This window comes from Poecilia reticulata, chromosome 19 (genome assembly GCF_904066995.2).
Source record: "Poecilia reticulata chromosome 19, P_reticulata-male-v2, whole genome shotgun sequence".
Lineage (NCBI taxonomy): Eukaryota > Metazoa > Chordata > Actinopteri > Cyprinodontiformes > Poeciliidae > Poecilia > Poecilia reticulata.
In genome coordinates this window covers 19,585,665-19,613,482 of record NC_088848.1, presented here as the reverse complement: position 1 = coordinate 19,613,482, position 27,818 = coordinate 19,585,665, and the positions used below count along the sequence as shown (strand labels likewise).

The 27,818-nt window shown below is 41.2% G+C and overlaps 2 protein-coding genes across 5 annotated transcripts in view; one reads left to right on the top strand and one right to left on the bottom strand.

Moving 5' to 3' along the window:
- Positions 1-18,464, top strand: part of unc13d (unc-13 homolog D (C. elegans)) — a 20,078-nt gene extending 1,614 nt beyond the window's left edge. The window contains exons 3-34 of one of the 2 annotated variants that reach the window (XM_008437786.3): positions 2,601-2,657; positions 2,748-2,804; positions 2,886-2,993; positions 3,068-3,127; positions 3,282-3,348; positions 5,295-5,475; positions 5,553-5,597; positions 5,682-5,753; positions 5,836-5,905; positions 5,991-6,095; positions 6,339-6,431; positions 6,519-6,619; positions 9,285-9,402; positions 9,630-9,751; positions 9,842-9,932; positions 10,010-10,066; positions 10,972-11,069; positions 11,195-11,246; positions 11,325-11,455; positions 11,918-12,035; positions 12,324-12,476; positions 13,349-13,444; positions 13,563-13,769; positions 14,706-14,780; positions 14,879-14,958; positions 15,068-15,182; positions 15,262-15,333; positions 15,497-15,580; positions 15,661-15,781; positions 16,708-16,831; positions 17,098-17,315; positions 18,254-18,464. In XM_008437786.3, the coding sequence (XP_008436008.1) occupies positions 2,601-2,657; positions 2,748-2,804; positions 2,886-2,993; positions 3,068-3,127; positions 3,282-3,348; positions 5,295-5,475; positions 5,553-5,597; positions 5,682-5,753; positions 5,836-5,905; positions 5,991-6,095; positions 6,339-6,431; positions 6,519-6,619; positions 9,285-9,402; positions 9,630-9,751; positions 9,842-9,932; positions 10,010-10,066; positions 10,972-11,069; positions 11,195-11,246; positions 11,325-11,455; positions 11,918-12,035; positions 12,324-12,476; positions 13,349-13,444; positions 13,563-13,769; positions 14,706-14,780; positions 14,879-14,958; positions 15,068-15,182; positions 15,262-15,333; positions 15,497-15,580; positions 15,661-15,781; positions 16,708-16,831; positions 17,098-17,315; positions 18,254-18,366 (3,261 nt within the window). In that variant the 3' untranslated portion in view covers positions 18,367-18,464. Of the gene's footprint in view, positions 1-2,600; positions 2,658-2,747; positions 2,805-2,885; positions 2,994-3,067; positions 3,128-3,281; positions 3,349-4,194; positions 4,518-5,294; positions 5,476-5,552; positions 5,598-5,681; positions 5,754-5,835; positions 5,906-5,990; positions 6,096-6,338; positions 6,432-6,518; positions 6,620-9,284; positions 9,403-9,629; positions 9,752-9,841; positions 9,933-10,009; positions 10,067-10,971; positions 11,070-11,194; positions 11,247-11,324; positions 11,456-11,917; positions 12,036-12,323; positions 12,477-13,348; positions 13,445-13,562; positions 13,770-14,705; positions 14,781-14,878; positions 14,959-15,067; positions 15,183-15,261; positions 15,334-15,496; positions 15,581-15,660; positions 15,782-16,707; positions 16,832-17,097; positions 17,316-18,253 lie in introns of those variants that run through there. The other variant, XM_008437787.3, reaches the window with a different exon arrangement.
- Positions 18,386-27,818, bottom strand: unk (unk zinc finger). Of its 3 annotated transcripts, none has more exons than XM_008437783.3 (15): positions 27,348-27,815; positions 26,063-26,272; positions 24,999-25,175; positions 24,776-24,909; positions 23,649-23,784; positions 23,427-23,544; positions 23,258-23,342; positions 22,870-23,165; positions 22,613-22,678; positions 22,319-22,502; positions 22,109-22,228; positions 21,851-22,036; positions 21,141-21,322; positions 20,782-21,042; positions 18,386-19,991 (listed from the first exon to the last, which is right to left on the bottom strand). In XM_008437783.3, exons 1-15 carry the CDS (start codon positions 27,497-27,499, stop codon positions 19,836-19,838), a joined length of 2,463 nt encoding a protein of 820 aa, XP_008436005.1. In that variant the 5' UTR covers positions 27,500-27,815; the 3' UTR covers positions 18,386-19,835. The 3 variants fall into 3 exon arrangements, with proteins under 3 accessions (XP_008436005.1, XP_008436006.1, XP_008436007.1); XM_008437784.3 differs by having other exon boundaries at positions 22,127-22,228; positions 27,348-27,813; XM_008437785.3 differs by lacking the exon at positions 18,386-19,991 and having other exon boundaries at positions 20,814-21,042; positions 21,137-21,322; positions 27,348-27,818.

Genomic DNA, 27,818 nt, shown 5'->3' with positions numbered 1-27,818 from the left:
AGTAGTTTGTTTCTAAGAAATGCTTCACTGTCTACCAAGTAACTTTTGTCCTGCAATAAAATTACAAGAATGTACAAATAACCCACAATGTCAAAGGTCATCAACACAGAAAGCTAAATAACTAAACTGAAGTGGAACCATTGCTATTAGCTAAAAAGAATCCCAACCCTGAAAACATCTATTGGAACTACGGTTGTCAAAATGGAAAAAGTACAGTTTTGCCTCTAAGTTTATATATCTTGGCTTTTTGGCCCAATTTTCAGATATGAATGATAGTTCGATTTTTTTTCTTTTTTTATTTGCCTGGCACTATTGGTTAGTGGTTGGGTGAAGCTATTTATTGTCAAACTAATGTGTTTGCTTTTTCTAAATCATCATAACAAGAGGAACTGCTCAGATGACCCTGATCAAAGGCTCACATACTAAAGTCCTTAACATCAATTCCACCTTTAACTTCATGACAGCTTGAAAGTGTCTCGTGCTTGTCTGAGATAAGACATTTGTAAATTTCCCGTGTGGTCTTGCATGAGCTGCATGTTTGAGTGATTTAATGATACTGAGGCCAGAAGATTTTCCTACTGTAGCCAATGACAGCTTGGCTTGGTCCAGTGTTTTGGATCATTGGTATGCTTCTGTAAATTTCTCCTCTGGTATAACTTGCTGCATTTACATTAATCAGTTTTCACCAAAATTCCTGTGCTAACACATATCCACACCATCAGTTATCCACTTTGGGGTTTCATGGTTTGAATCCTGTACTTTTATTGGGCGTCTTGAATCCACTACACCACTTTATTTTTTTTAAAGTTTTTTTTAAGTGTGTTAGCTGAAAAATATTGTTTTTTTTCCTACACCCAGACCAATTTTCCTACCAGTTGTGTCTGAAATTGTCGATCGATCTGCGACTCAACGGAATCCTACATTTTCCCCTTGTGTATCAAATAGTTTATAAATGCGATGCATCAGACCACTTCTACCAGGTTATGCAAATATTTGGTTTGAGTCAGTTGGGTGGTTTCTCTTGTCATTGCGATTTTAAAAGAGCAAACACAACCGTTCGACAATAAAGGTCTTCAACACTAAGTTGCATTGAAAAGCAGCAGTAGCTATTGTAACCAATACTCTGCCTGGATATGTGAACCTTTGAGCAGAACAGTATGAGTCAGCTCAGCAGATGTCAGAACATGTATCAGATATGTAAAGACACAACTATAGAGTTCATGGGTTCAAAATGCATCTATGGTCAATGTAAGGATTGAGGTGGACAGGTACCAGATGTTGGTGGTTTCGTTCCATCCATCTGTCCGTCTGTCCATTCATCATTTAATGCATCATATCCGTGTAGGGTTGTATGGAGGCTGGTCCCTATTATGGGCCACTGTGGTTTTAATCAGTAGAGCAGATATCATACAAACTGATTGTGGGTTTGATTCCAACTTCCTCCTGTCACATATTGATGTGCACTTGAGAACTGTACACCCTTCTGCGAATGTATGGATGTCAGAGTGCACCTGGTGAATGTGGCTCTAGAGTAGGGGTAGACAATCCCCATCCTCGAGGGTCAGTGTTCTGCAATTTTTAGATGTGCCTCTGCTTCAACACACCTAAGTCAAATAACTCTGGAGAACTTGATTGCACTGAGGAGGTAATTAATCCGTTTGGTTGAAGTGTGCTGGACCAGAGAGACATCTACAAGTTGCAGGACACTGGTCCTTGAGGACTGGGATTGCCCACTCCTGCTCTAGAATAAAGTGCTTCGTGAAAAGCCCCATGTAAATTCAGCCCATCTATCTCTGGAAGTCTTTGGTAAAGAGGAGGTGGATAAGCTGGACATGTGGCGTAAACATAACCACTTTCTCAATGTCTACAAAACCAAACACTGAATTTGTGACACAGAGAAGTGTAGGAGACCGTAGCCATAACTGGAGATGAAGTGGAAACTACCAAGAATCTGAAATTGCATTGAAGATTCTGTTATCTCTTCTGTCTTAGCCTTGCTGTGGAGGAGGATCCATAGTTAGTAGCTGGATTAGTTTAAGACAGGAGAAGCGTGATTTGTCCAGAGCGTTGCACTCTGTATGGTTCCATTCCTGTAGATTGGCATGAAACCAGCATGGCCAGCCCTTTGAATTTTCAGCTAACCAATCCAAACTAGCAGAAAAGCAGTGCTTTACAGTGGGCTACGTCGCTAGGAAAGTGTTAGCATGGGTACAAATTACAAGCATCATTTGTCACAGTCAGCAGATCCTGCCGGTGTGCCTTGTTATCTGTCAGCCACCCTCAGAATAAGTGAGGAGACTTGGCCATCAAAAGGAGAGATAGTGGAACCTGCCACTGTGTTGATATCAACCAATCACAGGCAGTCTTGTAGAAAGTCGTGTTGCTGGCATTGAACAACCTTTCTTCTTAAGTGGAGTGACATTTTTATCATTTCTATTTTTAAATGGCATGTAAATACATGTGAAATGTGATAATGTGAAACTGTGGTATCATTCATTAATAAACCATCTAATTCCAAAAACCCAAACTCTCTAATAGTCTCTAATTAAGTTACAGAGTAGGATTAAAAGTTTGAAAGAAACTTTTTTTTGTCTCAACAGTTTTCCCCAGTCCATTCACGTAAACTCGGATTTACAAGGAGACAGAGAGACAGGAGGGTGAGTGACACTCTCAGATCTTGGTGTATAAATGTCTTAAGACTACCCTCGGCCTCTATAGGCAGCAAACTGCTCTTTTTGTTGTTTCAGGATTTAAAAGAAGATGAAAATCCGGAGGCCAAAGAAAGACGACACAAGGAGATGGAGGTACTCTCGTCTCTTTTTTTATCTGGAGTAAAACTGTATCATCCCACCTGAACCGTCGCTAAGTTTGACTTCTGTCCGTAGCTGAAGCCGCTGTATAAGGAGCTGCTGTACACCATCGCCCATAAGATGGGTAAACCAGCGTCAGCGGAGGTCTTCACAAACAGCCAGCTCCACCAGTACCTAAAGGAGGTAATCTCCCTTTAGCACTTAGCACAGGGCAAGGTTTGCTGATGACTGATGGTTCTTTCCTTTCCATCTACCAGGCTTTCACTATGACAGATGAGGAGCACAAAGGTCTGATGGAGAAAGTACAGAACACAGAGGTGAGAAAAGGAAATCACCATGTTTTTGTTTTCCATTCAACGAACCGTTTGAGACCCTAACATCTATTTATAGATTTTGTGTGAAATATCTTAACTTGCCATTAGCAGGAAGCCGAGTTTCTAAGTATCTGACATAACATGAAATCCCCTACAGCCGCCCATAAACTGCCTGATGGTCACCGTGAAGGAAGCTAAAGAAATTCTAGGAAAAGACGTCAGTGGTGAGTTCTGCTCTACAATGATCTTTGCATCTCTTAGAACGGACAGAAACAGTTACTGGAAGTGAGTTTATGGATGGAAGGATGGACGAATGACAAACTGCTTTGTAGGCAGGAACACTTGCCAGATTAGTTTGCTAATTTCAGCTTTATTGCCATTTGAGATCCACGTCCTGTGGTCTCATTAAAAGATGTTCAACCTATAGGAACAGTAGGACAGAAAAATGTATCACTTGAAACTTTCTACAACCTTGGTATACTTTCATTACTGGCCCATGTCAAGTCGGGAATATAGACCTCCTCCTGAAGTACTCCTTCTTCTTTGTGTGACTATAGTTCAATCTTTAGGAGTTTGGCTTGTATTGATTGTATTTCCCCGCCCCCCCATTTTTTATGGTTTATGGTTCTGTGTGCCTGACGAGAGATTAGAATATTAATTATCTAAAAAAACAACAACATATAAATACATTCATTTCATTGCAATCAGGACATTTATATGATACGACCAAATGGCCTCAAACAAACCCAAAATGTAAACTCTATTAAACTGAGGTAATAGAGTCAAAAGGTTTATAGATTTACCAGCTTCTTACAAATGAAGTCTTCACCATCTGGTTTTGCTTGTGCACAACATTAGGAAGCTTTCTTCTTAGTGCTCAAATGTTTTTCTCAGTGAACGTATACTTTAGCTTTATAACATCTCAATAAATCCAAGAGTTTCCAAGTGTCACTATTCCAGCAGATATTTTTAATAAGTCACATTATAAAAGCAGGATTTTCTTTTTATGTAGTACAGCCTATTTGATAGAAATGTGCAGAAATGTCTACTCAGAAGTTGAAATGTTACGTTCCAAGATGGAAAAATAGACTAAAAGCTTCTTGCCATCTCTGTCCATGAAATGCGGTGTGTTGTGGTGAGGAAGACGCTAGCAGACCCAGGTTGGCGATGAGTGATGGTCGTTTAATGATAAATATGCAGCTCAAACAGTCCCAGAAAGCCATCAGCACAGTGAGCGGAAGCTAATGCTAACACTGGTAGCGACTGATCTAAAAATCACTGATACACGAGCTGACGCCGACACATGACATCAACAGTTCAACTGTGACGACTGAAACTACGGGGTGGCAGTAACGTCAACCGATTAGGACCCAACAAAGGCACAGAGACACAGGTGACATGAAATACACAGAGGGTAATCAGGGAACAAGACACACCTGGGAACAATCAAGGGGAAGACGGGACAACACGGAGACTCACTAGACTAGACACTAGAAAAACTCAAATCACTACAAACTCAGAGTTTATAGAAATCCAATATGGCCGTTGTATGTTTAAGTAATAAAGTTTATTTGCCTTGTACCTCATAAAATTATTAATCCAAAAATGGCTGTACAACATTTAGTGTTTGAATACATAAAATCCAAATGAAAACAGTTAGCTTGCTTTGCACAGGTTAATTAGCTCCTTACTGAGCACAGCGTTTAGCATATTCCACTGTATTTTTCTTTTAATACTAACTCAGAATCACAATTAATTAGCGTGGCACTTACCTTGTAAATAGTTGATGCCAACTGTTATTACGTACTACTAAAGGCAACACGATCATCAGCGTTGCTAAAGCTAGATTTTATCTTGCTCAGTTTGCTAGCAAATTTGCACCTAGCTAGTGCCAGGCTAGATTCCCATTTGCCCTTAGTGCAGCCTTAATTCCTAATCGTGTGAATTCAAAATGTGTAGCAGACCACGTTACAGCTAAGCTTTAACCACAATATTTAAATGGTCATATTTAAGTTTCCTATTTGTAGCTAACAGGAATGATATGCGGTGCAGTCCTCTACTACTGTAGCCCATCATCAAGTTTCAAATTCAAAGTCACTTAAATCTTTAGGGTAAAATGGCAAACTAGTTGTCTACCTTAAAAGTAAGGATCGAAATGTTCTTCCTTCAGGTTTTAGTGACCCTTACTGCCTCCTGATGGTCCTGGAAGAGGAGGAGGAGAAAAAGAGCAGCCGCGCAAAAGCCAAACCCAGCAAATATGTTGTAAAGGGCACAGTATCACATGAGAAAATCTACCAAACCGATATCAAAAAGCAAACCTTGAACCCCATTTGGAACCAAACCTTCATACTGTGAGTTCAAATTTGTGGCAAGTTTCTGATCAATTACAGAGTTGGTTTTTTACACCTATCGTTTCTTTCTTCTTTAGAGAGTTTGAAGATTTGTCAAGCACCACTTTCCACCTTGAAATGTGGTAAGAAGAGCAAGAAAAAAAGCGTCACTTAGCTAGTTTTTATTCAACTTTGGCACATGTTCACTTTCTGCTCTTCCGCTGCAGGGATAAGGATGAAGAGGTGTCTCTCACTCAGAAACTGGAAGAGATCAAAACCAACTTAAATAGTTTAAGAAGGTATTAAACTTTTCTGTTTTTAATTGACTAAAAACATAATACCTGGCGAGTATTGCTGTTTTCTAATCAATGCTCTGCTTAGGATGATCAAGGAGGCCAAAAAGGAGAAAGGCACAGATGACTTTTTGGGAAATATTGTCTTAAGACTACAGGTAATAAAAACACTTAATTTACTCCTTTATTTTACCGTGGATGTCTGTTCAGTCTTAAAAACCAAACTCTGTCATAACGCTATAGGATCTCCACTGCACTGAGGACAACTGGTACAATCTGGAGCCCAGAACGGAGACGTATCCTAATCGCGGAAAGTGTCACCTCTTCCTCCAGTTCATCCACAAAGCTGTAAACGAATTCCCTCAAATCTTAGCTGTTGAAACCTTATCCCACATAGGATTTGGCACAACTGTGACTAGATTTTTTGCAAAAGTGTTTATACCCCATGAACTTTTTCACATTTTATCAAATGACCTATTCTGCAAACTTTAAACTAGGCTAATTTTATTCTCATCTGACCCTTCAGAGGTTATGAATACTTTTTTTTTACCAGGTACTGTAAACCTGTGTGTGTTTTCGTGTCATTGGCAGAGAGACGGGACTCTGAGCGCCGGTCGCAGTGCCTATACCAACTACTGTGGGATTCTGCAGCAGTTTGTCCAAGCTTATATTTCAAAACAACAGGTGCAACACAGTTTCTCCCTGTGCTGTTTTGAATTCTGGTTTTCTTTCTTTCTTTTTAACTCCGTTCTCTGATGTTTTCTCACACAGAGCTCCGCTCCGTGGAAAGGCGCGCTGTGTGGCGAGGCTCAGACTCTGCTTGAACTCTACGCTACGCAAAACGACCTCTCTCCTTTTCTGCAAGACCTGGCGTAAGCACCGTGTTTTCCTCTAATAGAGTTTAGTGATTAGGTAAAATGTGAGCCCAGTACTGAATTTTCACAAAGTCAGCCAAGACCAATTGGGATATATTTGAGTTATTTGAGATGTATGCAATCACCTTTTTGCCGTGCAATCATACGGTTTGGGTTCGAAGACCGCCGAAAGACAAACTTCTCTTGAAGCCACTTTAGCCTTTCACAAATCAATCACTTGATCCGACCATGTACTGTTGTGACATTCGCCTTCATCAAAGATGTCCAAAAAAAAAGTTTTAAAAAAACCTGACTTTTTTAATGCTCTGATGTAAGGTCTGTCTAACAATATGTAGATGCATTAAAATTATTTAAACTGATAAACGCAAAATATAACAAAGGAATATGTCTTTAATGCACCATGTTTTTTTTTTGCTTTCATTTCAAAACATCCTCACCGCGATCCAACCAGCCACTAATCTCCACCCCCCTATGACATGTCTCTATATCAGTCCAGCAGTAGCTCTCCCAGAACGTTCTCATAGAAGTGGCCAGACCATTAAGCATTTTAAAAGGGCACAGCTAAAAGAATATTTAAAATGAATTAACTAATTTTGTATTTATTTTTGGGGTCTTTCATGTATGTCTTTCTACGACATAAATATGATTCTCTGAGGTGCGCAGCATGTTTTAATGGGGGCCACAGCCCCCTCTGTGCCCCCTCATGGGGGCACCACTGCAGTCAGGATGAATTGGGATAAATTTATTACCTGCCTGGGTCATTAACTCCCTGTGTCCACTTGACTGTCTTTTTATGCTCCTACCCTCGTCTGTGATCCTGAACTGGCTTGAGTAAGTACAGAAAAAGTATGAGTGATACTGTACGTTGTCTCCACTCCTCTAACCACAAAAAATTTGAACTGATCCTTGTTTCGATCACAATTTCTATGCAAACTGAGAACTGGTAAATCATATGATCTTGTAGGAAAGCAAATACACTCATGCCAACTTGACTGCTGTTTCTTTCAATGCTCTTTTTTTTTTTCCTACGTTAAGTGGAGCTCATGTGTGAATAAGTAACATTTCATTAGGACAGGTCACACCAAAGTAGTGGCCGTTCTTGAATGAATGGAGCCACAGATTGTCTGCTTCATTTGTGAAAGTTCATCTTTGCTCCAGTGCCAAACAAGCAAACTTTGGTCTACCTGAAAACACGGGTCTGGGGTTAGCATGCAACCGAACCGTAGTGTGGTTCGCTCATGGGCCATCCAACAAACCAGAGAGAGAAAGTAAACCAAAAGGAGGAAGTTATGTCACCTGTACTCATGATTTACATGTGATACATATATTACTCTCTGCGTCTCTGCAACCACAACAGGACGTCGTAACCTCTTAAGTCTCCATGTCTTTTCTGCACTGCTGCATTTGTCCCATATATGAAAACTAAAATACAGATATCAGGGAGGCTCTTTAATCCAAATACACACAAATAAATAATTCCTAGAACAGATAAATATTTTGGATATCTAGAGCAGCTTTCTTCCTACGCATTTACACTAATTTAACAATCATTTTTCACAGTTCAGATGATGTCACACTCATTTTTTTCTATTTAGAATTAATATTATGAAAAACTGATATTGAATTCACATCAGAAACTCTCATTTCAAATTTACGTGTATAATTTAAAATGGAATTAAAGACTGGTGTGAATTTTTTTAAAATTAAATGTTAAAACAATTTGCCATTTCCTCGCTGTTAATGCTAAATAACATAGTCCAGGTTGTGTTGCCATCTTTTTTTATATTTGTCCCAAATATGAACGCTCCACAACTTCAAATTTAAAACCTTTTCAACGTCTTGACCAAATAATTTAGTCTCACGTGTTCACCAAATTGTTGTTAGAAAACTCAATTTAATGGGATTTCAATTAAAGTGTAAAAAAAAATTAAGAGAGTTCAGAAATTTTAAAATCTGGTTCTATTTAAAAAAGAGAGGGGATAAAACCAGATAACATTTCACTAGCAGTAGATAACACTTTTAGAGTCTTCACGTAGAATAAATCCACATTAGTTTGACTTTGAGGCTAAAGCTAACCTAAGCTAACTGACTCTAGTCTGACACAGTCCAAGAACAAAGAGGACTTGTACCATTTAAAATAAATTAAATCCAAAACAACTACAGTAGCTTAATGAAAAGCTGCTTCGTGAACTTTTAACCCTTCACGATGTTTACATTATGATTGACAACTGCTTACATGTGAAAGGAAAGTTGGAGGCGATGTACCTTTTGGGCTAGCTATTAGCTTTAGCCTCTAGATACAAGTAATGTTGGTTTCTATAAAAAAAAAAATATTGTAATATATAACATTTATAACATTCAACAAAACCTCACTTCCAAAATTCACTTCTATCGCTTTACTATAACATTAACTGGACGGTTAGCTTGCCTCCCTTCAGGGGAACTTCTCCCTGGAAAGATTCTTTTAAAAGGTCATATCCTTATTTTAAGATCACAGATTTTAAAATTTGAAATTTTTTTTTGCTATACATTTTGTATACATAAAATTTTATGAAATAATTCTAAGTAACCCATCAACCACCTAGCTTAGCTGTGACAAAATGTGCTACGTTTCTGTCATACGCCTGCTCTTAACAAGTGTGATTGTGCTTACCCCTGCCAGGAAGTGGGTGGCTTACAGTAAACTGTACCAGAGCTTGGAGGTGGACTCGTCTGTGCTGTTCCATCAGCTCACCAGCATAGAGTACCACTGGCATCAACAGGAGCTTCCCTACCAGCAGGTACACGTGCACGACTCACTGACCTCATAACAGGAAAAGATTTCAAACTTTTAGTGTACATTTGTGACTGATTTAACATTTATAAGTTAAAAAGAAACTATTTACAAAAGTAGTTTGCTTGAATTATCACTTGTAGACGTGTGTTTGGTGTCAGATCTCAGGAGAAACTAGAAGTTAAGATTTCAGCACAGATGAGGGTTGCGTAAGGTGCCGCTTTCTGTTGACAGAAACAGGAACTTGGGGATTCTCTTCACGGCTTCCTGCAGTACGGACTCTGTTTGGTTTCCAAATACAGAGACATCTTCCCCCCGACTCCCAGTGCCACTCCGAAACTACACACACTCCTCAGGTGTGTCTGCCTGGAAAACACACACACTCGTATGTTTTAATTATGAGCCCCACATAATGCAATAAATGATTTTTATTTTTATCAATGCAGGATCTTGGTCCAGATCTGTAAGACTCAAGCTTTCCAGAAACTGAACCCGGCCAACTTTGAGCTTCACAACGAAGTCCATGATGCCATAGTGGTGAAGCATATTTCCAGTTATATTTTATGGTTCACTTATGGAAGTTTATCAAATCAAAATAGTGATTTTTATACCAGACAGGCACAGAGGAGTGGTTTACCATCAAGAAGGGTTTGCATCAGCCAATGACCAAGGTAAAAAAAAAAAAAGACATCACTTTTCTGAAGCTAAATACACACAATAGAAATGTGTTATTGTTATTCTCTTTTTAGGGGGATTTTTAATGTACTGAAGCTGTATGGCAAGCTCATTTATATCAAAATAATGTCTAGTTAAAATGACCTTTTGTCTGATAACTGAAATATCTGTCATGCAGAGCAGAAAGGATGACGAATGGCCTTTCTAAAGTGTCCACACCCCTTTGATTTCTCTTTGCCTATTTCATCACTTAGCAATTTTCTGTGATGAACCAGCACAAGGTTCATCATACACTGCAAAACCACAAAATCTTACTAAAAGCATTTTTAGTCTAGCTTCTAGTCCACGTGTCTTGGCACACTGACAAAACTAACTTACTATTTCATTATTGTTTTAAGTCAATAATTGCTTTAATATTGATGAAAATGTTCCAGTTCCATTGGTGGATTATTTCACTTATGACATGAGGACATGAGAAAAATGTCTTGATATAAGTGAAATAATCTGCCGGTGGAATTAGAACTTTTTCATCAATATTAAGGAATAATCGTCTCACAACAAATTCATATATCTAACGCTAACTTGTACGGTAAGTTAGTTTTGAGATATTTAAAGTGTACAAAGACATTTGCACTAGAAACTAGACCAAAATACTTGGTAAGATTTTGTGTTTTTGCAGTGTAACTGAAGCAGAAGAGAAGTGATGGTTCTCGATTCTTTTTAAAAATGAAAAGCAGTATATTTTACTGTATATTGGAATTATTTTGCGTAGAATTGATCTTTGTTCTGAATAATAAGCACATATTTGCATCTATGGAATCTGACGATAGCAGTGCGGGAGTGAGGTTTGACTATATGTGTTGCCACGCAAATGGAATTTCTGCACTCTGCTGAAACGCAGGACCTGACAGAGATCGGGAGCGCCCTCGCTAGGCTGATCGCGGAAGTTCAGGAAGACATAAAACACAACAAAGACGTGTGGAACCGAGTTTTTGTCAGGTGACAAGAGCGACAAAAGATTTTTTATTTTTTTTTTAAACTGTCCGTAAATCTGCCAAATGTTTTGATAAAACACTAGTAAAGTGTTTCACTCCGATAGTAATCAATTGTTCTCTCCACTACAGTGCTGTGCAAGTTGACGTCTTCACTGTTGTCTATCAGAAGTTTGACTCCTTGGTAAGCTGCGAATGGAGCATTCTAGGTTCACATGACTCACCTCATTTCCTCACTTCTCACGGTTCTTGTTCTCCATAGCTTGCACAGGAAGTGAAAGCCACCCTCTCCATAATGGAGGACCAAATGGAGCTGAACCTCTCCAAAAGCCTGTTTCCTGTTTACCTGAGCTTGCAGGCCATCCACAAAGACAAGGCCTTCCTGCAGAAACGGTCTGAAATCATCACAGATTCTATTATGATGTTATTTTATTTTATTTTTATCTAACCTAGCAACTGGTGTTAGCATAAGAATAAAAAAAAACCCTGAAGAAATTCATCCATCATTGAACTTGTTCACAATTATCTATTATTATTTAATAATTACGTGACGCAATGGAGGAAACTGGTTGCAATGGATTACATTAGGGGAATCAGAGTGAAGGGGTTGAAAACAAAATAAAAGTATGTCACATGATTTGTGACATATTGATTTTTCATTATGTTTTAATACATACAGTATGAATGTCCAATTTATTATTATGTGCTTTTTGTGTTGAAAGAAACAGGCTAGTGTCTATAAACACAATAGTTAAAATAGAAAATGTTACGCAAGAAGACTGAGCCACACAATAAAAGATAAATTAAACAAATATTTATGGTTTTGTTTTTTTTTGTGTTGTTGCTGTTTTTCAGGGGATTACTCCAGCTGACAAACTTTCATGAAGGTTTCCGGGACGCCCTGCCGTACTGGCTGAACCAGGCGTTCAGCACCACTCTGGACCGGGTGGTCAAGGCGGTGCAGGTTGACCAGGTAACACGCTTTTGATGATGGGCGATATGGCTCACCGACCGCCGGGGGCCGGCATAAAGTGTTGCGCACAGGAGGCTAACGTTAATGTTTGAAAAGGAGCAGAAGGAGGCGCTGACTCATGCGAGAGCCGCCACTGGAAATATGCGGAAATAATTCCGCATATTTCCACAGAATTCAAGAACTAAACCCTGTTCTTAATGAAACCCAGCTTGACCTAAACCCCGCTTGACCTAAACCCTGCTTGACCTAAACCCCGCTTGACCTAAACCCTGCTTGCTGTGCTCTCAGCTGCAGCCGCTGCAGGTCGGTGCGGTCCCCATAAAGCACAGCTCCTCAGCCGTAGACCTGGTGGCGTGCATCCAGCCAATCTGCCACTTATGGGACCAGCTGTCGTGGCCTGACCCCGAGGAGGCCTTCATGCTCATGGTCAAACTGACCGAGGTACAGCACTCAGCTGTTTCTAAAGCAGTCTCCCTATTTTTTTTCTTTTTTTTTTTTACATATCACTATGTTGTGTTAGTATAATATGAGAGAGATAATCTGTCATCTGAACAAATGAACCGTTCCGTCAGAAACAACCAATCAGAGCCAGCTATGAATGCTAAAGCTAGTTAGCTACCAATGCTAAGCCTGTCACAGGAAGCATAATAAATTTAGATGAGCTATATAATTTACATTCTGATGATTAATATTTTTCAAAGGGAAATTTTGTTTACAGCTACATCATGATTCATTTTATTTATGGTTCCAGTTGTGTGTGGTTTTTATTTACGTTTGTAAATAAAAATATGTGTTTTTATTTTGGATATTTAAAGCATCTTCCAGTTCCAGTGTGGAGTGGTTCCGTACAAAATCAAGGTTTATTGATTTTTGAGAGGGTGAACGTACATTATTAAGTCATTATCAATATATTAATTGAAAATGGTCTCAAAACAACAACATTATTGTCCGACAGAATAATTACAGGGACAGATTATGGGCAATAAAATTTGTGATCGATGACAACGGTTTTTGTGTAGCATTAAGTTGTTTCTCTGGTCATTAGCACATTTAGCAGTACATACATGAAGTTGATTGTCAGCGCTAAGACACCCCCTCCTGGCTCTGATTGGTAGCTTCTGACTGGGAGCGTCGCATTTCTATTTGTCTCATATCAGACATGGTGACATGTGGTGACATTTTTAACAAATAGGTAATAAAAAAGACATAAAGAAAATCATGTAAAAGTTACATACTGCAGCTTTATGGCCTTTTTATGCAACTGATTAAATTTCCACTGATTAAATGAAGTAAAGTTCCACTTATGTTTCCAGGATGTTTGTAAGATTGTAGTGAACTACTGTCACCTCCTAAAGGAGCGGGTCCGGGTGTTGTCTGAGAACTCGGACCACAGCATTGCCATCAACATGGTAACCGAGCACATCTTCACTCATGTTCATTTACAAACTTTTCTGCACATTTTCCTCCATGTGTCTCAGGTTTTTTTTGGGGGTTTTTTTTCTTCTTCTTCTTCTCCTTCCCTTGCAGCTGTGCGTCGTAGTGAACGACCTGGAGTACCTGCGCTCGGTGCTGACCCGGCTTCCCTCTCAGCTCAACTGGGAGGGGCTTCGCATCCGGACCCAGAGCGTCATAGGGCAGAGCCAGTTTGAGAACACGCTGCATTCCCAGCTTCAGCAAGCCAAGAGCATCCTCTGCAAGGAGATCCGGTCGGCTCTAGACACTCTGGGGAAACAGGTACACCACAAGTCACACGCTTTAGTGTATGTCATTTGGACTTCATGTGACGAACCAACATGAAGTCGTTCATGATTTGGATGTGTGACGAAAACAAAACATGGCTGTAGAAGATTTACAAGTACAAATCTGAGTGTGGTGCGGATTTGCATTTGATCCCCCTTTTCGCTGATATTCCTAAATAAAATGAAGCAGAAATTTATGACTCAGGTGAGAGAACTTACTGACAAGCCATTTAATCTTTGTGCACCTCTAAAAATCTAGGTTTCACAGAAGAGTGTCTTGACACAAGCAATATTTCATCTTGTTTTGCCAAAAAAGTCTGTTTCATCATCATCCTAAATACATCATCTCAAGACAACATCCACTGGAAAAACACATTTTACCAAGAATTATTGGTCTAGTTTCTAGAGAAAATATCTTAGTTTTGTCTTATTTCAAGTGTACTAACTTACAAGTAGCTCTTCAGTAACAATTAAGAGCTTGTTTTTAGTCAGTAACTCCCTAATATTGATGACAAAGTGTTAGCTATATATCGGTATCGGGAGTGAAAATAAGCAGATCGGTGCGTCCCAAATGCTTTTCTTTGACAGAAATCTGAAGACCTGAGACTGGGGTGGAGGTTCACCTTTCATCAATTCAAGTCAGAATGGCCTAGTCAAAGTCCCTTGACTTGAAAGATATGCGTTACATTTTTTGTAAGAAAAAAAAAAAAAAAAGGAAAACTTTGCATCATTAGCACTCTTGTGCTGCTTTGTGTTGGGTTTTCACAGATGACCCCTACACGTCAGGCTGAGGTTTGTGGTTGTGATGTGAGAAAACGTGAAAACCTGCAAAGGCTTTCGCGGGGCAGTGTTTGTGAAAGAAACATGCTCGTTTTTCACTTTCACGAGCTGAATGAAATGAAAGTAAACACAGCTCTGTCTGCGCTCTCAGTTAAACACAGACATCGAGACTCACGTCAGGAGCATGTCCACCAGGCGGAGGATTCCCTCCAAGTCCACAGAGGACGTGAGTCTGCTCCTCGTTACGATACTTTCTTTTTATTTCTCTCTCTTAACAACCAGCTGCTATTCTCTCTTCACGTCACGTCGCTCGTCTCCTCCCAGGCCGCAGCCCCTCTGATGCGCTACCTCGAACAGGAGCTGCAGTACATGAATGAAAACCTGGTTCAAGAGAACTTCAACAGGTGCTCCGCTAACCCGCCTCTGTCAAACATGCCAAATCTCCTCCTTTTTGCCCGTTGGTCCGTTTCTTTAAACGTCGATTTGTGCTTTATTTTCCTCTCCCGTGACCAGCCTCCTGACTCCGTTGTGGCAAAACTCTGTGAAAATTCTTTATCAGGTCACCAACCAGCATTCGCAGCAAGAAGGGCTCATGGTGTTCTGCCAGAGGCTGCTGTACACGCTGCAGGTGGGTTTTTGCCGTCGGAGCTCACTCTCCTCTCGGTAACCGTCTCCGCAGCCTCACGGTGTGTATCCTCCGGTTTTAGTGTCTCGAGCAGTGTTTCCACGCCGACGGAAACGGGCTTCCTCAGAAGGCGTTGCACTCCGACGAATACAAGGTGAGTACCGTCGACACCGGCAGCTGAGTTCTCTGGTATTTCATTGAAACGTTATCGATTCAGGTCCATTTCCTGTCTGGTGAAAAAAAAAAAATTAAAATAAATAATTTTAGGTACAGCCATGAAAAGGCTTGATTTCTGTGATTTCCTAATGCTTGAACAGAATCTGAAGGCTCACCTCACTCACCACTCGCTGACCAGCCACCAGCTCATAGAGAAGTTCTTTAAAAGAAAAATATCAGAGCAGGTGAGTTATTTATTTAAAAATATCAAATCGGAACTCCTGTGAGTTTTTTTATGCTTTATTCTGCTTCGACCGTCTCGCAGAGAGATTACCAAGGGGAAAAATATGGAGCGGTCACCCTCCTCACGTCCTACAGGAAGTCCGACCAGAGGCTGCACATCGAGGTGCTTAATGCAGTCAGCCTCCTACCAATGGACTCTAATGGTACAACACAACAACCACAGCTGTGTACTGGCTTTCTCAAAGTATTCAAACACCTTATTATTGATTTGTAAAGCAGCTCTAGCTCAGTTGGTTTGTACAGGGGAAGAAAGTCCGTCTACGGCAATTCCGGGTCAAATGTTCAGATTTAAAGGGGACCTATCGTGCAAAATTCACATTTTTTATGTTTTTCTACTTGAATTTGGATTTCTACTGCTGCTAAGAACAGTTCAGGCTGTTTTTTTTTTTGGGGGGGGGGGGGGGGGGGGTTTGGGCAACGAGTTAATGTTTTTTTTTGGTGTCTGAAAAATGAGCCGTTTCAAAAATTTATTGTTGAGCCAGAGTCGTTACCTAGCAACCCAAGCCGAGCTCCGCCATGTTCAGTCAGCTGGTTTTACCGCTGTATGCGCTGAACAATGGCTACTGGAAAAGACAAATGCTTTGTTGTTGACTTACCATCCAGAATCCACTTGCTGCATTCTTGTCGGTTGCGCAGGAGGCTCCACTTCTGCTTTTCAAAGATGCACGATTGTATGATCACGCATCTGTTTCCAGTCATTATCACATAGTGTAAACGTCGGGTCGCTGGGGGCGTGGTCAGCAGCAGTTTATTTAAATTTAGTGACAACTCAACATAGGCAGACTGAGCAGACTGAGATTTCATTTTCTAAGAATGATTTTGTCCAAGACATGTTATGAACGTGTTTTGTATAGTCCATAGGTCCATCCTAATCTGTTCAAGGAAGGAGTTCACCTTTAAACTATCAAGTGCATGTTTAGGGTTGTCCTAATGAATGGTTTTTCACAATGTTTAAATTTAAGACAAAAAGTTGAAGCGGAGTGTGAATGCTTTTCCACGGTCAATACATAAATAAAGAAAAATGCTCGAGACCCCTGCCTACATGACCTGGTGCTTTGACGCTTGCCAGGCCTCAGCGACCCGTTTGTGCGTCTGTGCCTGGAGCCCAACCACGTCTTCCCCGAGATAGAGCCGCGCTGCACCCAGTACAAGAGCTGCGATCTCAACCCCCTCTTCGACGAGGCCTTCGATTTGTAAGTCTCTCTTTGCACAAACACAAAATCCTACAAAGTATTCTTGTTTCTACTGCAAATATCTTGGTATACTTGAAATAAGACAAAACAAACGAACAAGTAACTTTTTATTAAGATATAGGAACTTGATTTCAGTCAATAATTCCTTAATATTGATGGAAAAAGTGCCAGTTCCACTGGCGGATTACATTTCGCTCCTCCTCTAATGCTTCCCGTGGGATGGCTTTAGAGGTAAACTCCTTGCTGACTTGTTCTCCGTATCGCAGCCTGGTTTCACTGGATCAGTGCCAGACTCCAGGAGCGTGCTTGGTCGTCACGGTTCTGGACCACGACACCCTGAGGCCAGATGACTTTGAGGGCGAGGCGTTCCTGGCCCTGGAGGACGTACCTGGAGTTTCAAAACAAGAAGGAGAGGAAGTCGACTCGCAGATGGACTCAGCACCTGAACAGATACGGCTGCCTCTGATGCACCCTAAACCTAATGGTAAACTTTTTTTTTTTTTTTACCATTTAATAAAGGAGTGGGATTAAAAAACATGGGAAGATGCCTTGCTATAGCTTAGAACCATTCATTTTAACCTTCATTGTATTTAGCATTAAATTCATCCTGTTCTCCTAATTTGTTGTAGATCCAGGAGGAACAATGTCTTGTTTTGGTTTAAACTTTTCTTGTTGTGACAAATAACATTAAACTGATGGTTTATTTCCTGCATGGACCAGTTAACACCTACAAATTATTAAAGACACAGTATTATGTAAAGTAGACTTTTTTGAGCTTCACATCATGTTATAATGTTATTCCCTCATCAAAAACACACCAGGAGTGTTGCTTTGACTCTTGCATGCATGTTTGAGAAATCCTTTAATCTCCATGGCAACCAGGTGTGCAGAACACCTGGGTGGACCTAGCTCCGCCTTCGAGACACAGCTCCTCCTCAATGCTACAGTTTCCAAGCCTCAGAGCTTCCCCCACTCAGCTCCTTCAGACTAGCCAGCAGCAATTAGCAAACACCTGGTGGAACTGTGTGTATGCTGAGCTCATCATACATGTTACTTCTCAGTGAAACTGTGGCAAAAACATTGTTGAAGGGTTATTAGAGGAGCCATGTTGTGATGACTTACTGAAAGTAAAGTTTCAGAAAAAGCAGGAGTTTTTTAAAGAGACAGAGGCCCAATTTTTGAGTGTTAAATGACAGTCAAATTTCTTTTAAGTCATATTCGATAAATACAGCATTTCTATAACAACTGAAGGTAACAGTTGCTTGATTGCGCTATAAAATTACACTGTGCGTCTGGAAAAGACATAATGCTGCCCCTTTTAAAGATATTTTTAATCTATTGCTTTTTGAAAGCTAAAATCTGGAGGGATTTAGTTTCATTTCATCACCTAATGTTTCCCTCCGCCTGGCTGCATGTTCATAGAGGACAGCATCCTGAAGCTGCTGGAGTCCCGGCGAGGAGAGCGAGAGGCTCAGGCTTTCGTCAAGAAGCGACGGCAGCGGGAGAAACAGTCCCAGGAGGCGGCGCAGCAATGACAAAACGCACGGAGACCCGTTCTTCCTCCAAAAATATACAATTTGTTTTTAATGATCAGTACCAAAAAAACAAAAGACAAAAAAAGAAAAAAGAAAAAGAATGCACTCAGAAAGAAAACACTGGTGTTGCATGAGTTGTGTGTGGACAACATGACCATCACAGTGATCCGAAAAACACTTTCACGCCCGCATTTCAACATCTACATGTCCACATGCATCCCGATGGTTCGTCCAATCAGTGCAAGAGAAAGATATAACATCACTTATGTATGTGTATACATTTATATATAATATATATGAAATATATATATATTATACACTGTTGAAAGACTGAAATGTCAAAAGAGTACTACAAATGTAGAAATTTGGCAGAGAAAGCTGTCACATATTGATTTAAAAATAGCTAAAAAGCCTTTTTTTTAACTTTTTTTTCTTGAGTGTTCTGAGCTTGATTCATATCGAACATAAAGGGTGTTAAAATAAATAATATCTGAAACTGGACCTGTTGGCCTCATTTATTACACCTTCCTATAGTTTCTGCAGAGACAAAAAACCTGAGTGTGAAAAAGAAAAAAAAACTCAAGGCCATTAATTAGACGTTTGAACAAATTCTATTTTTCAAATTTTTTTTTAGCTATTTGAATTTCTTAATTACTAATAAGCAAGACACTCTGCTTACAGCACTGTGATGAGCTGTAGCAACAAAGAATCATTGGAAATATGCCCTTTAAGTGTTTCCAGAGTGACCTTTTTTATTTTCCTCTAAAGATGTTCCTACTCCCTGAAATATAATTTTTTTAAAAACAAACTGATTATCTACGGTGTCATCCATCCATCCAGCCAGTTTTCAGACTGACGACACGATCACAACACCAGGACGAACACAGCACAGTTTTTTCCCTGTTGTTTTGTGGAGGAGGAGGAGGGAGGGGCAACGCCAAACTCTGAGTGAGTTTTAAGTGCTAAAAATACAAAAAGCGGACGTCTTTATTCCGCCCCCCTCCGGCAAATCACAAAACTCTCCGGATGGATGGATGACACTCTGGGGGAAATATTGTCACTAAAGTGAGATTATACTTTTTGAATTATATCATTTAAAAACTAGCTATGTAAATGCTTCATAGTTAGGGGGTCAGAGTAAAATATAACAGCAGGTATTTTAAGTTATTTTCACAAGTGAATCGCGGGGGGGGGGGGAGTACAGTGTTGCTGGTCGAGAGCATTAACTAGCAGAATGTATTGTTTTCCTTGGGTAACACTGGCGACAATAACGACGTCTAACTCTGCGACGAGAGCACTTCCTCAGCGACCTTCGCGTTCAAAGTGCGCGATTAAATCGGCGCCACAGCGACGTGGTTTTTGGTCTCTTTTTAGTCGCGTCGAAATGGTGGTCAGGATCCGAGGCTGGCAAGGTGTGGAATCAGGACTGACTGGTGTGGAATCTGGAGCGGTCCCACGACACGGCGAGGTCAGGAGAGCTGCTGCTCGGCGGTCTGTTCGGGGCAGAGCGGGCACTCGGTGGACGACGAGCAGCTCTCGCACTGGAGTCCGTGGCCGCAGGGCAGCGAGGCCGAGCCGTGCTCCCCGCATGTCACGCAGCACTGCCTCTGCTTCCTGTACACCACCTGGCAGACACGACGGCAAAACACAGCGTTACCCTGGAGACCGCAAAGAGAAGGTGTATTTTGCAGCATCTGCTGCTTTACAGCGTGAGATAAAACTTAAGACTTTTGTCTGATCGGTATGTATCTAATACTATGCTTTGTTACTTATTTTACATTATATTTGGAATTCCTAATTACACTTTCTAAACAATTTGAAAGGTTTTTCTAAGTTTGTTTTTGTCAGTTTCTTTATCATTTATTTTACATTGATTGTTGTTCTCCTAATTGCACTGACTGAGCAAATTAAAGTTGTGTTGTTTTTTACAAATAAATTTGTAATTCAGAACATTTATGTCTGTGTCTGAAAAAAAAATTTAATGTTTCAAGTCAATTCAGCCGATTTTCTGCATTAGTTCGGTGTCAGCTGATACTAAACCTCAAATATCGGAATCAGAAGTGGAAAAAAAAGTCACTAATCAGAATCCGGCTGAGAATCTGTGGTGATGTTCTCCATCCAATCTGACTGAAACTATTTCTAAAGAACAATTTCAGTCTCTAAATGTTACTTTTATGTTAACTTCACACAACAGTCACATGCGAAGCAAACCTGAAAATATATGTTTGCTCGTATATTTGCCATTTTTTTCTTCTTCCATTTTTCTAATTCTACTGGGGTTTATATACTGCTCAAAAAAATAAAGGGAACACTTCAGTGTTCACTTAAATGTTAAAGTGTTCCCTTTATTTTTTTGAGCAGTGTACATATATATCATTGCCAAATATGACAGTGGTTTGCCATCTCTAGGATCACCTGTTCCACAGCGCGTAAGCAGCTGCAGAGTTGAGCCTGCAGGCTCAGGACCGACTCCAGCGGCAGGCGGTGCAGCAGCTGGAGCTGATGCAGTGCAAGGTGGGGATTGTCTCCGCTCCGCAAGCTCTCCAGCGCCTCCTGCAGGAGAGAGATCTGCCTCTGCGCCTCCTCCTCAGCCTCCCGGGCCCGCTCGGCTTCCACGGCAAACCGGGCTGCGTTGGCGCGAGACTCCTCCGCGTCCGCTTTGACGGCGGCCCACGACTGCGGGAAAAACAAACGAGCGCGTCGTTGAATCACTCCGGCTTCGTTTTTGCTTGCACTGCAGAAACGCAGCCGTTGCCGCTCCTCTACCTACCTACCTGAGCTGTGTGCCTCCAGCTGTGACCCCACTGCTTCAGTGCCCTGTGAGCGTCCTCCAGCTCCTGCTTGAGCCTGGTGGTCTCTGCACAGGGGCCGGAGGGCAGCAGGGCGGGAGGGGTGCCAGGAGAACCCTGACCCGACGGGAAGTGCTCCCAGATGTTTGTGCTCATGCCATTCAGACCTACAAAAAAACAAAATAATATAGATTTGTAATTAGTATTAATTTAGGATTTCTGCGGGTTTTAGCAAGTCAAATGTAAGACTTTTTAAAACCTCGATGCCACGTTGAATGAAATTTAAGACTGGAAAAAATATAAATGTAAGGTATATTAGGTGGAAACTGCTGCATTACAATCAAACATAACAAAAACAGTAGCTTTATATGCTGGATATGACTACTTTTAAGCTAGGCACTTAACTTATAATAATACCAATGCAGCCAACTTCATATAGGTTGTCAATAGAAGTCAGCCAGCGCCAAAAATGGACAAAGTCCAGCCAGCTGGAGATAAATTTAGACATAGACAAAAAAAACCCTAACTAGCTAGCAAGGGTATATTAGCTAGCAGTAGCCTCAAATGCCTCGAATCACAGCACGCAATGAAGATATTTGCATGTGACTCAAACTTTTGCCTGACAGAAAAGTCTTACCAGATAAATAAATAAATAAAATGTCCTCTTTTTTGCATCTTGAATCTGATATTCGTACCTAAAGTGCTATGAGATGGTCCGAGGAAGGGGCTCTCTGATAGGCTCGGCTGTGACGGGTGAGAAGAGAAGAAAGGTGAGGCCTGTGGCCTGACTGGGGGCGACGGAGACGGAGAGCTGAACGGGGCGGAGCTGCTGAACGATCCTGGAATGTTGACCGGAGCTGAACTCTGAATCTGGCTGCCTCCTGCAAAACCAGAGAAAACAGAAACATGTCTTAAAAATTATTACTCTTTGTGTGATTTTGTGTTTATTTTACCTTCATGTTTCGAAATACCTAGCATCACCCCAACACTGGGCAGGGCAGAACTGCTCTCCATGCTCCTCTCCAGCGCAGAAACTCCAAAGTCATTCAGATCTAGATCATCCAGAGCCGACTCTGTCACACAGCAACACCACGGCGTTTGAGTTCAATCAGATCTCATGTCAGCTGCAGCAGAAATATGAATTCTAGTATTTTATTGCGTACCGACGACCGATTCAACTGTCTCGCTGGTGGGGTAAAAAGGCAGGGCATTGGCGTTCATTCCCGAGGAGATGCCAGACCCTGGTGGGCCAAGAGCGGCGGGGCTGGGGGGCGTGGCGGCTAGACTGGAGGGGATGCTGGAGGACAGACTCAACGGGCTGCCGACAGGGAGGAACACTAACAAGTCCTGCAGAAGAAATAACAGAATTGAATCCTTCTGCCGTTTCAAAACAGACACAAAAATGCACAGAGTTTATAGGCAAAGCTATAGCAGTTCAATTTTTAAGAGATTTGTACCTGTTTGCTCTGCGTCGAAGCAAATTCCCTGCTCCGATGTTCGAGAGCGAACCCTCTGTGTTTGGCCTGAAATTGTGAGCAAATGTTGTAAAAAGATGTTGAAAAGACTCGATAAGAAAATTATTTTCCCAAGTGCCTCATACTTTCCAACTCTTAAGCTTAAGTAGCTAAATTGGAAATTTGTGGAATGTACCGATTTATCCAATTAATCATCTGATTTGCAGTCCTGCTGAGTTTTCCAAAGCACACGTCCTCACCTGATCTTCCCGTTCAAATCCCGGCGCCCTGCCGTACCCCCTGTCCCCAGCCCAAGGAGACAGCGGGTCTCCTCCCCCGCTGGCACCCTCACATAGCGACAAAACGCTACCCAGCAGCCCTTGCTCTGCCACGCAGGACACCGCAGAGGGGGAGAAGTGGTCTGACGCGGAGCCGAGCCTCATGCCGTGTCCACCAGGACTCTGGGAAACGTCGTGGCCGGGAAGGGGATCCGGGAGCCTCGGGGGAGGAGGGGAGCCGGGGCTGGGGAATATCGACTCCTCTGCAGCAAAAGGCTCTGGAGGAGGATTCAAACCAAAGAGACATGGAATTACAGCGAAAACGAATCGACAGACGTTGAAACGCAGGGCCGCTCCGGTGGGATCTTACTTTCAACATGAGCGAAGGCACAAAATGGTCCTCTGGGACAGCTGCCACATTGCTGCATGTCATTACACTTGGTGGATTTATAAATCTGTAATGAAGGAAACAGTTTCCAATCAGCTCCTGTGGTTTCTACGTTGAGACTCTGGCAGAACAACAGGAAGCAAATCCAAACCTCTGGGTGGAACTGTTGCTCTGTTCTCGTGTGGCAGTACTGACATCCCTCGGCTCCCTCACACTTGCTGGGATCCCCCCACTCTTCGCCCTGTTTCACCGCCGGACATGGCAGCGCTCTGCGGTGGCAAAAAAACCCAAAACAAACACAGGTTCTCTATTTAACAAAACACGAACCAACTAAAAATGATTAGAGTATTCCAGAACTGAAACAGGAAGTCACCTGTATTTGTGCTTGTGCGGGCTGCGCCGCCTGTCTTTGCTGTTGTGGTAATACGGACAGGCGTATCCTTGACGACACAGGCGGGGGGGCTTTTTACAGAGCTCCGTCTTGTAGTGGGACAGCACATAATTGTTATCTGGAATAAAAAGGAGAGTAATCTGTCAGGCGGGTGACTGGAACACATCAAAAGGCATCGTATTTGAAAAGAAAACGTTTAAACTGCTCTTGCTGAAGATTTGGACCAATTTAGCTGACTAAATTGGTCAAAAGTTGTTTATTTCTGCCATTTCCTGATTTATGCACAAATCGGTATTCTGTTGTGTTTCCCATTTTTAAAAGTGGTAATGAGAAATGGTTGCATTATATTTATGGCCCAGAATAGCACAGAAAGACAACAGTTCCCAACTATAGTTCCTAGGAAGCAGGCCAGTAACTAACAATTATTTTAGTAATTGATTATTCAAATTATTCAAAGACAAATATGCAATTCAATTCCTTTTTTTGAATAAGAAAATAAACATTTATTACCTAAAATGCAACAACATAGCATTGTTTTAGTGATTATTTATAGCACAGATTGCATCTCTAACATCAACATTCAATTTCAAGCCATTGATATCCTCTCCATGCAGCTGGCAAAGAGCAATCCAATCAGTAGCCTCAAAACAACCCTGTAGAGCTTCTTATTCTTCCTAAGGCCACATGTGAAAAGCTCAGCCCTGTCAACTGGTCTTCACATCCACACAGCGTAGGGTTGACTTGTTCATTCATTTTTGGATTAATCAGTTAATACTTGGACAGCAAACAGTGTTAATGAGATTTTTTTTTTTTTTACATATGTGAGAATATGAACCAGGTGAAGCTAAAACTCCCACTTGAGGAGCTGTGAATAGAACAGATACAGATTCTTTAATCTTACATGTAAAATGAATATTTTTTGTGCAGCTTTGGCCATTACTGCTATAAAGGTGATTATTAGAAGCACAACAGCTGAATCATAAAAGTTATTCATAAGCTAACTTGCTTGTTTTTCTGGTATCTTATACAACATTTCTGTACAAACATTTGCTAGCAGAAGGAAAAAGCTGGTCCCTGCTGGGACGCCTCGTTACATATTTCAGATTTACCTTGCCAGCGCGGTTCTTCGCTCAAGATCTTCTCTATAAGAGCCGTGCTCGCCGCTTGACCCGACTGCGCGTCTCCGCTGCCTCCTCCTTCCGTCGTCCCCGACCCTCCTTGAGAGTCCAGCACCTGCACTTCCCTGTGGAGCGCAGAACACGGGAAGAACATCAGCGACGACAGACCCGGAGGTGAAAAACTAGACGGCAGACGGGTCTTAACGTTGCACACCTGATATCGTAAACGGGACTGCGCAGGTCATGCGATCCGTGAGCAAAGGCACAGTGGGAGCCGTTCTTACTGCAGTGGCCTTTCGCATCCGTTTCGTGGATACACGATCCAGTCTTGTAATAGCGGAGGTGGTATCTCCGTTCGGTGTCGCCCGCAGTTCGATGCAGGAAGGGACATCTACAATGAAACAAACAACAACAACAAAAAAAAAAAAGAAAAGTCTTGTAGAACATCCGTGCCAGAGAATATGAATTTCTACAATTCCTGGTTCCTCGAGGAGGATCTGAAAACTGGCTGTTAGCACAAATTTAAACACATTTAAACATTTGTATTTGTATAAATATGCAGAAATAGGCTGAAAACAACCATTTGGTTGAAAATATGAACATTTCAGCGGGATGTCTTATTCCTGTTTGGGTCCACAAACCTCAATAAGACATTGGGTCCACTTGAAATCCCTACAGCCAAATTAAAATGAAGAATATTTGAATAGTCTGGTACAGCGACTGCTAGAAACGGCCAGATTAGCATAGTAAAAACTCCCCCGTCACACCCTGAAATATCTTTTCACTCTTTTCTTTTCACTGTTTTTTGAGTGCAAATGTCAATATCAATTCCCCCACTAGGGATTAAAAAAAGGTGCTAAAGCTTCTCGGGAAGATTATGCATGATGCAGTAAGTTGAAAGAAAGTAGCAACAGTCGAGTGAAAAGATGCGTGAGGGAAGTTCCAGATTTCAATGAGAAAGTGTTTTGAGAGGATGTGATGGACGTCCTGCAAATGTGTCAGACACCCGGAGCTGTAAAGTAAATTCTACAAAAGCGGGACACTGGATAGTAGAAAGCAAAACGATGCAAAAAGAGTTACACGTTAAATGACCTGAACTATTTATGTGATAAACAGCGCAAACACAGAGGACGTTTGTCAAACTCCGGGTAACTTTGTGGCCATTCTTTACTTTTTTGTCCTCATGAATTGAAAAAAAAAAAATAATAATAATAAGAAGAAGAAAATCTACAATCTGAAGAGTATTTTAGGAAGATGAAAAGCCTGAGCAGCACTCACTCATCTCCTTCTGGACATGTGCCTGTTCCCTCGTCGTATTTGGTACAGTAGACGTCTGGACTGTAGTTGAACGTCCCGTCCCGTCTGCGGATGGGCCTGCGACGCCGCTGGTTCAAGAAGTGCCAATGGAAGCAGGAAAAAGGCCGGTGCTGTGTACATTTGTGCTGCACAAACAGGGGACACTGCTCTGTTCTGAACTCTTTGAGATATCTGGAAAGTAAGAAGACAACAAGAAAGAATGTGACTAATGTCTGTGCAACGTTATTATTATCATTTTAATCAAAACCTGGCATTGTTAAATATGCAAATAATTTGTCTACATAAAACTACAACATTCACATCCCTTACAGATTTATTCATATATTATTACATTAAAATTATAAACTTCAATGTATTTTACTGGAGGTTTGAGCACAAAGTCAAAAAATAATTGTGCAGTTAAAGAAAAATTGGGTTTCATGCACATGTATATGTCCAGTTTATGGAAAAAGATAAGGTAAGAATAAAAATGTGGAGGAGAATAAAAAACCACGAGGTCCAATCTTCAAATTTGTAATTTGTAAACTTTTGGCCAAGATGCAAAATGCTATGTATGAAATCCCCACCCCAAAGGATTAAACAACATCATGCTGTGGGTAAGTTTTTTCAACAGGGACAGAGGTGTTGGTCAGCATTGATGCTTGAGGTTAAACAAATATTGATGAACATTTTTGCACAAACACTAACCAAAATCGCCAGTGACTAAACTAGTAGACATACTAGCTGGTGGCTAAAAAGATACAATATTCTACCAATGCTTTGGACATTTTAGTTGTAATATCTGGTGCTCGTGCATCGTTTTCTTCCCATTTCACAGTGAAATCTCAACGAAATAAGTTGAAGTTCCAGGTGATAATGCGACTAGAATTGGAAAAAAATTCAAGGTGTTCTACCAGTAATAGCCAAAACTAATACTAGCATAAGCTTCTACAAATAATCATAAAATACATCACTACGGTATTTACATAACAATGAACAAACCTAAATTGATGCAATAGTGTCACGCAGAGGCACAGCTAAAATGCCATATTATACAACTTTTAAGAAATGGTTACTGAGTAACATTAGGCCTCTTCATTAGGACCAGAAAACACTGGGTTACCAGCCTCTTTACTTCATTCCAAACATTTTAAAGTTTTATTAATCAACCACTGTCTGTAGTAAGATGTATGTATTTTTGTGTGTATGGCAGTGCACGTGAGGTTGTGTACACCCAGCCAGCTAACCCTGCTAACCAGCTACGTACGTGTAATGTTGAGGTTTCTCGGGCTGTACGTTCAACACGGTTGCGGGAGATGTCGAGCCCCCCGCGGGCGAAGACGACGAGGACGAAGATGGCCCCCCTGTAGCGGTCGTCGCTGCCGAAGACGACGCGGGCTGTGAATTTGTTTTAGACATTTAACCAGTCTGAAGCCCAACAACAAGAAGCTTGTTTTTAGCTTACTGGCTAGCTATTCTTTTTAGCTTCGAAATCCGCATTCTCCTACGATGTGAGCTTGCGCAAGGCGAGAGGAAGTAGTAGAAAAGGGGATGCAGCACGGAACTGTGGGACGTGAAGTTCAAAAATAACCTATGTAATACTTGTTCAGCTCAAATGATATTTGATATTTATTTTATTATAAAAATTAAAACAACATAAACAGCTTTCAATATAGTGAAATTCAAACCTGTTTGAATTAGGAATTACCCTAAATTTTTATGTTAAATTTTCCTGCTG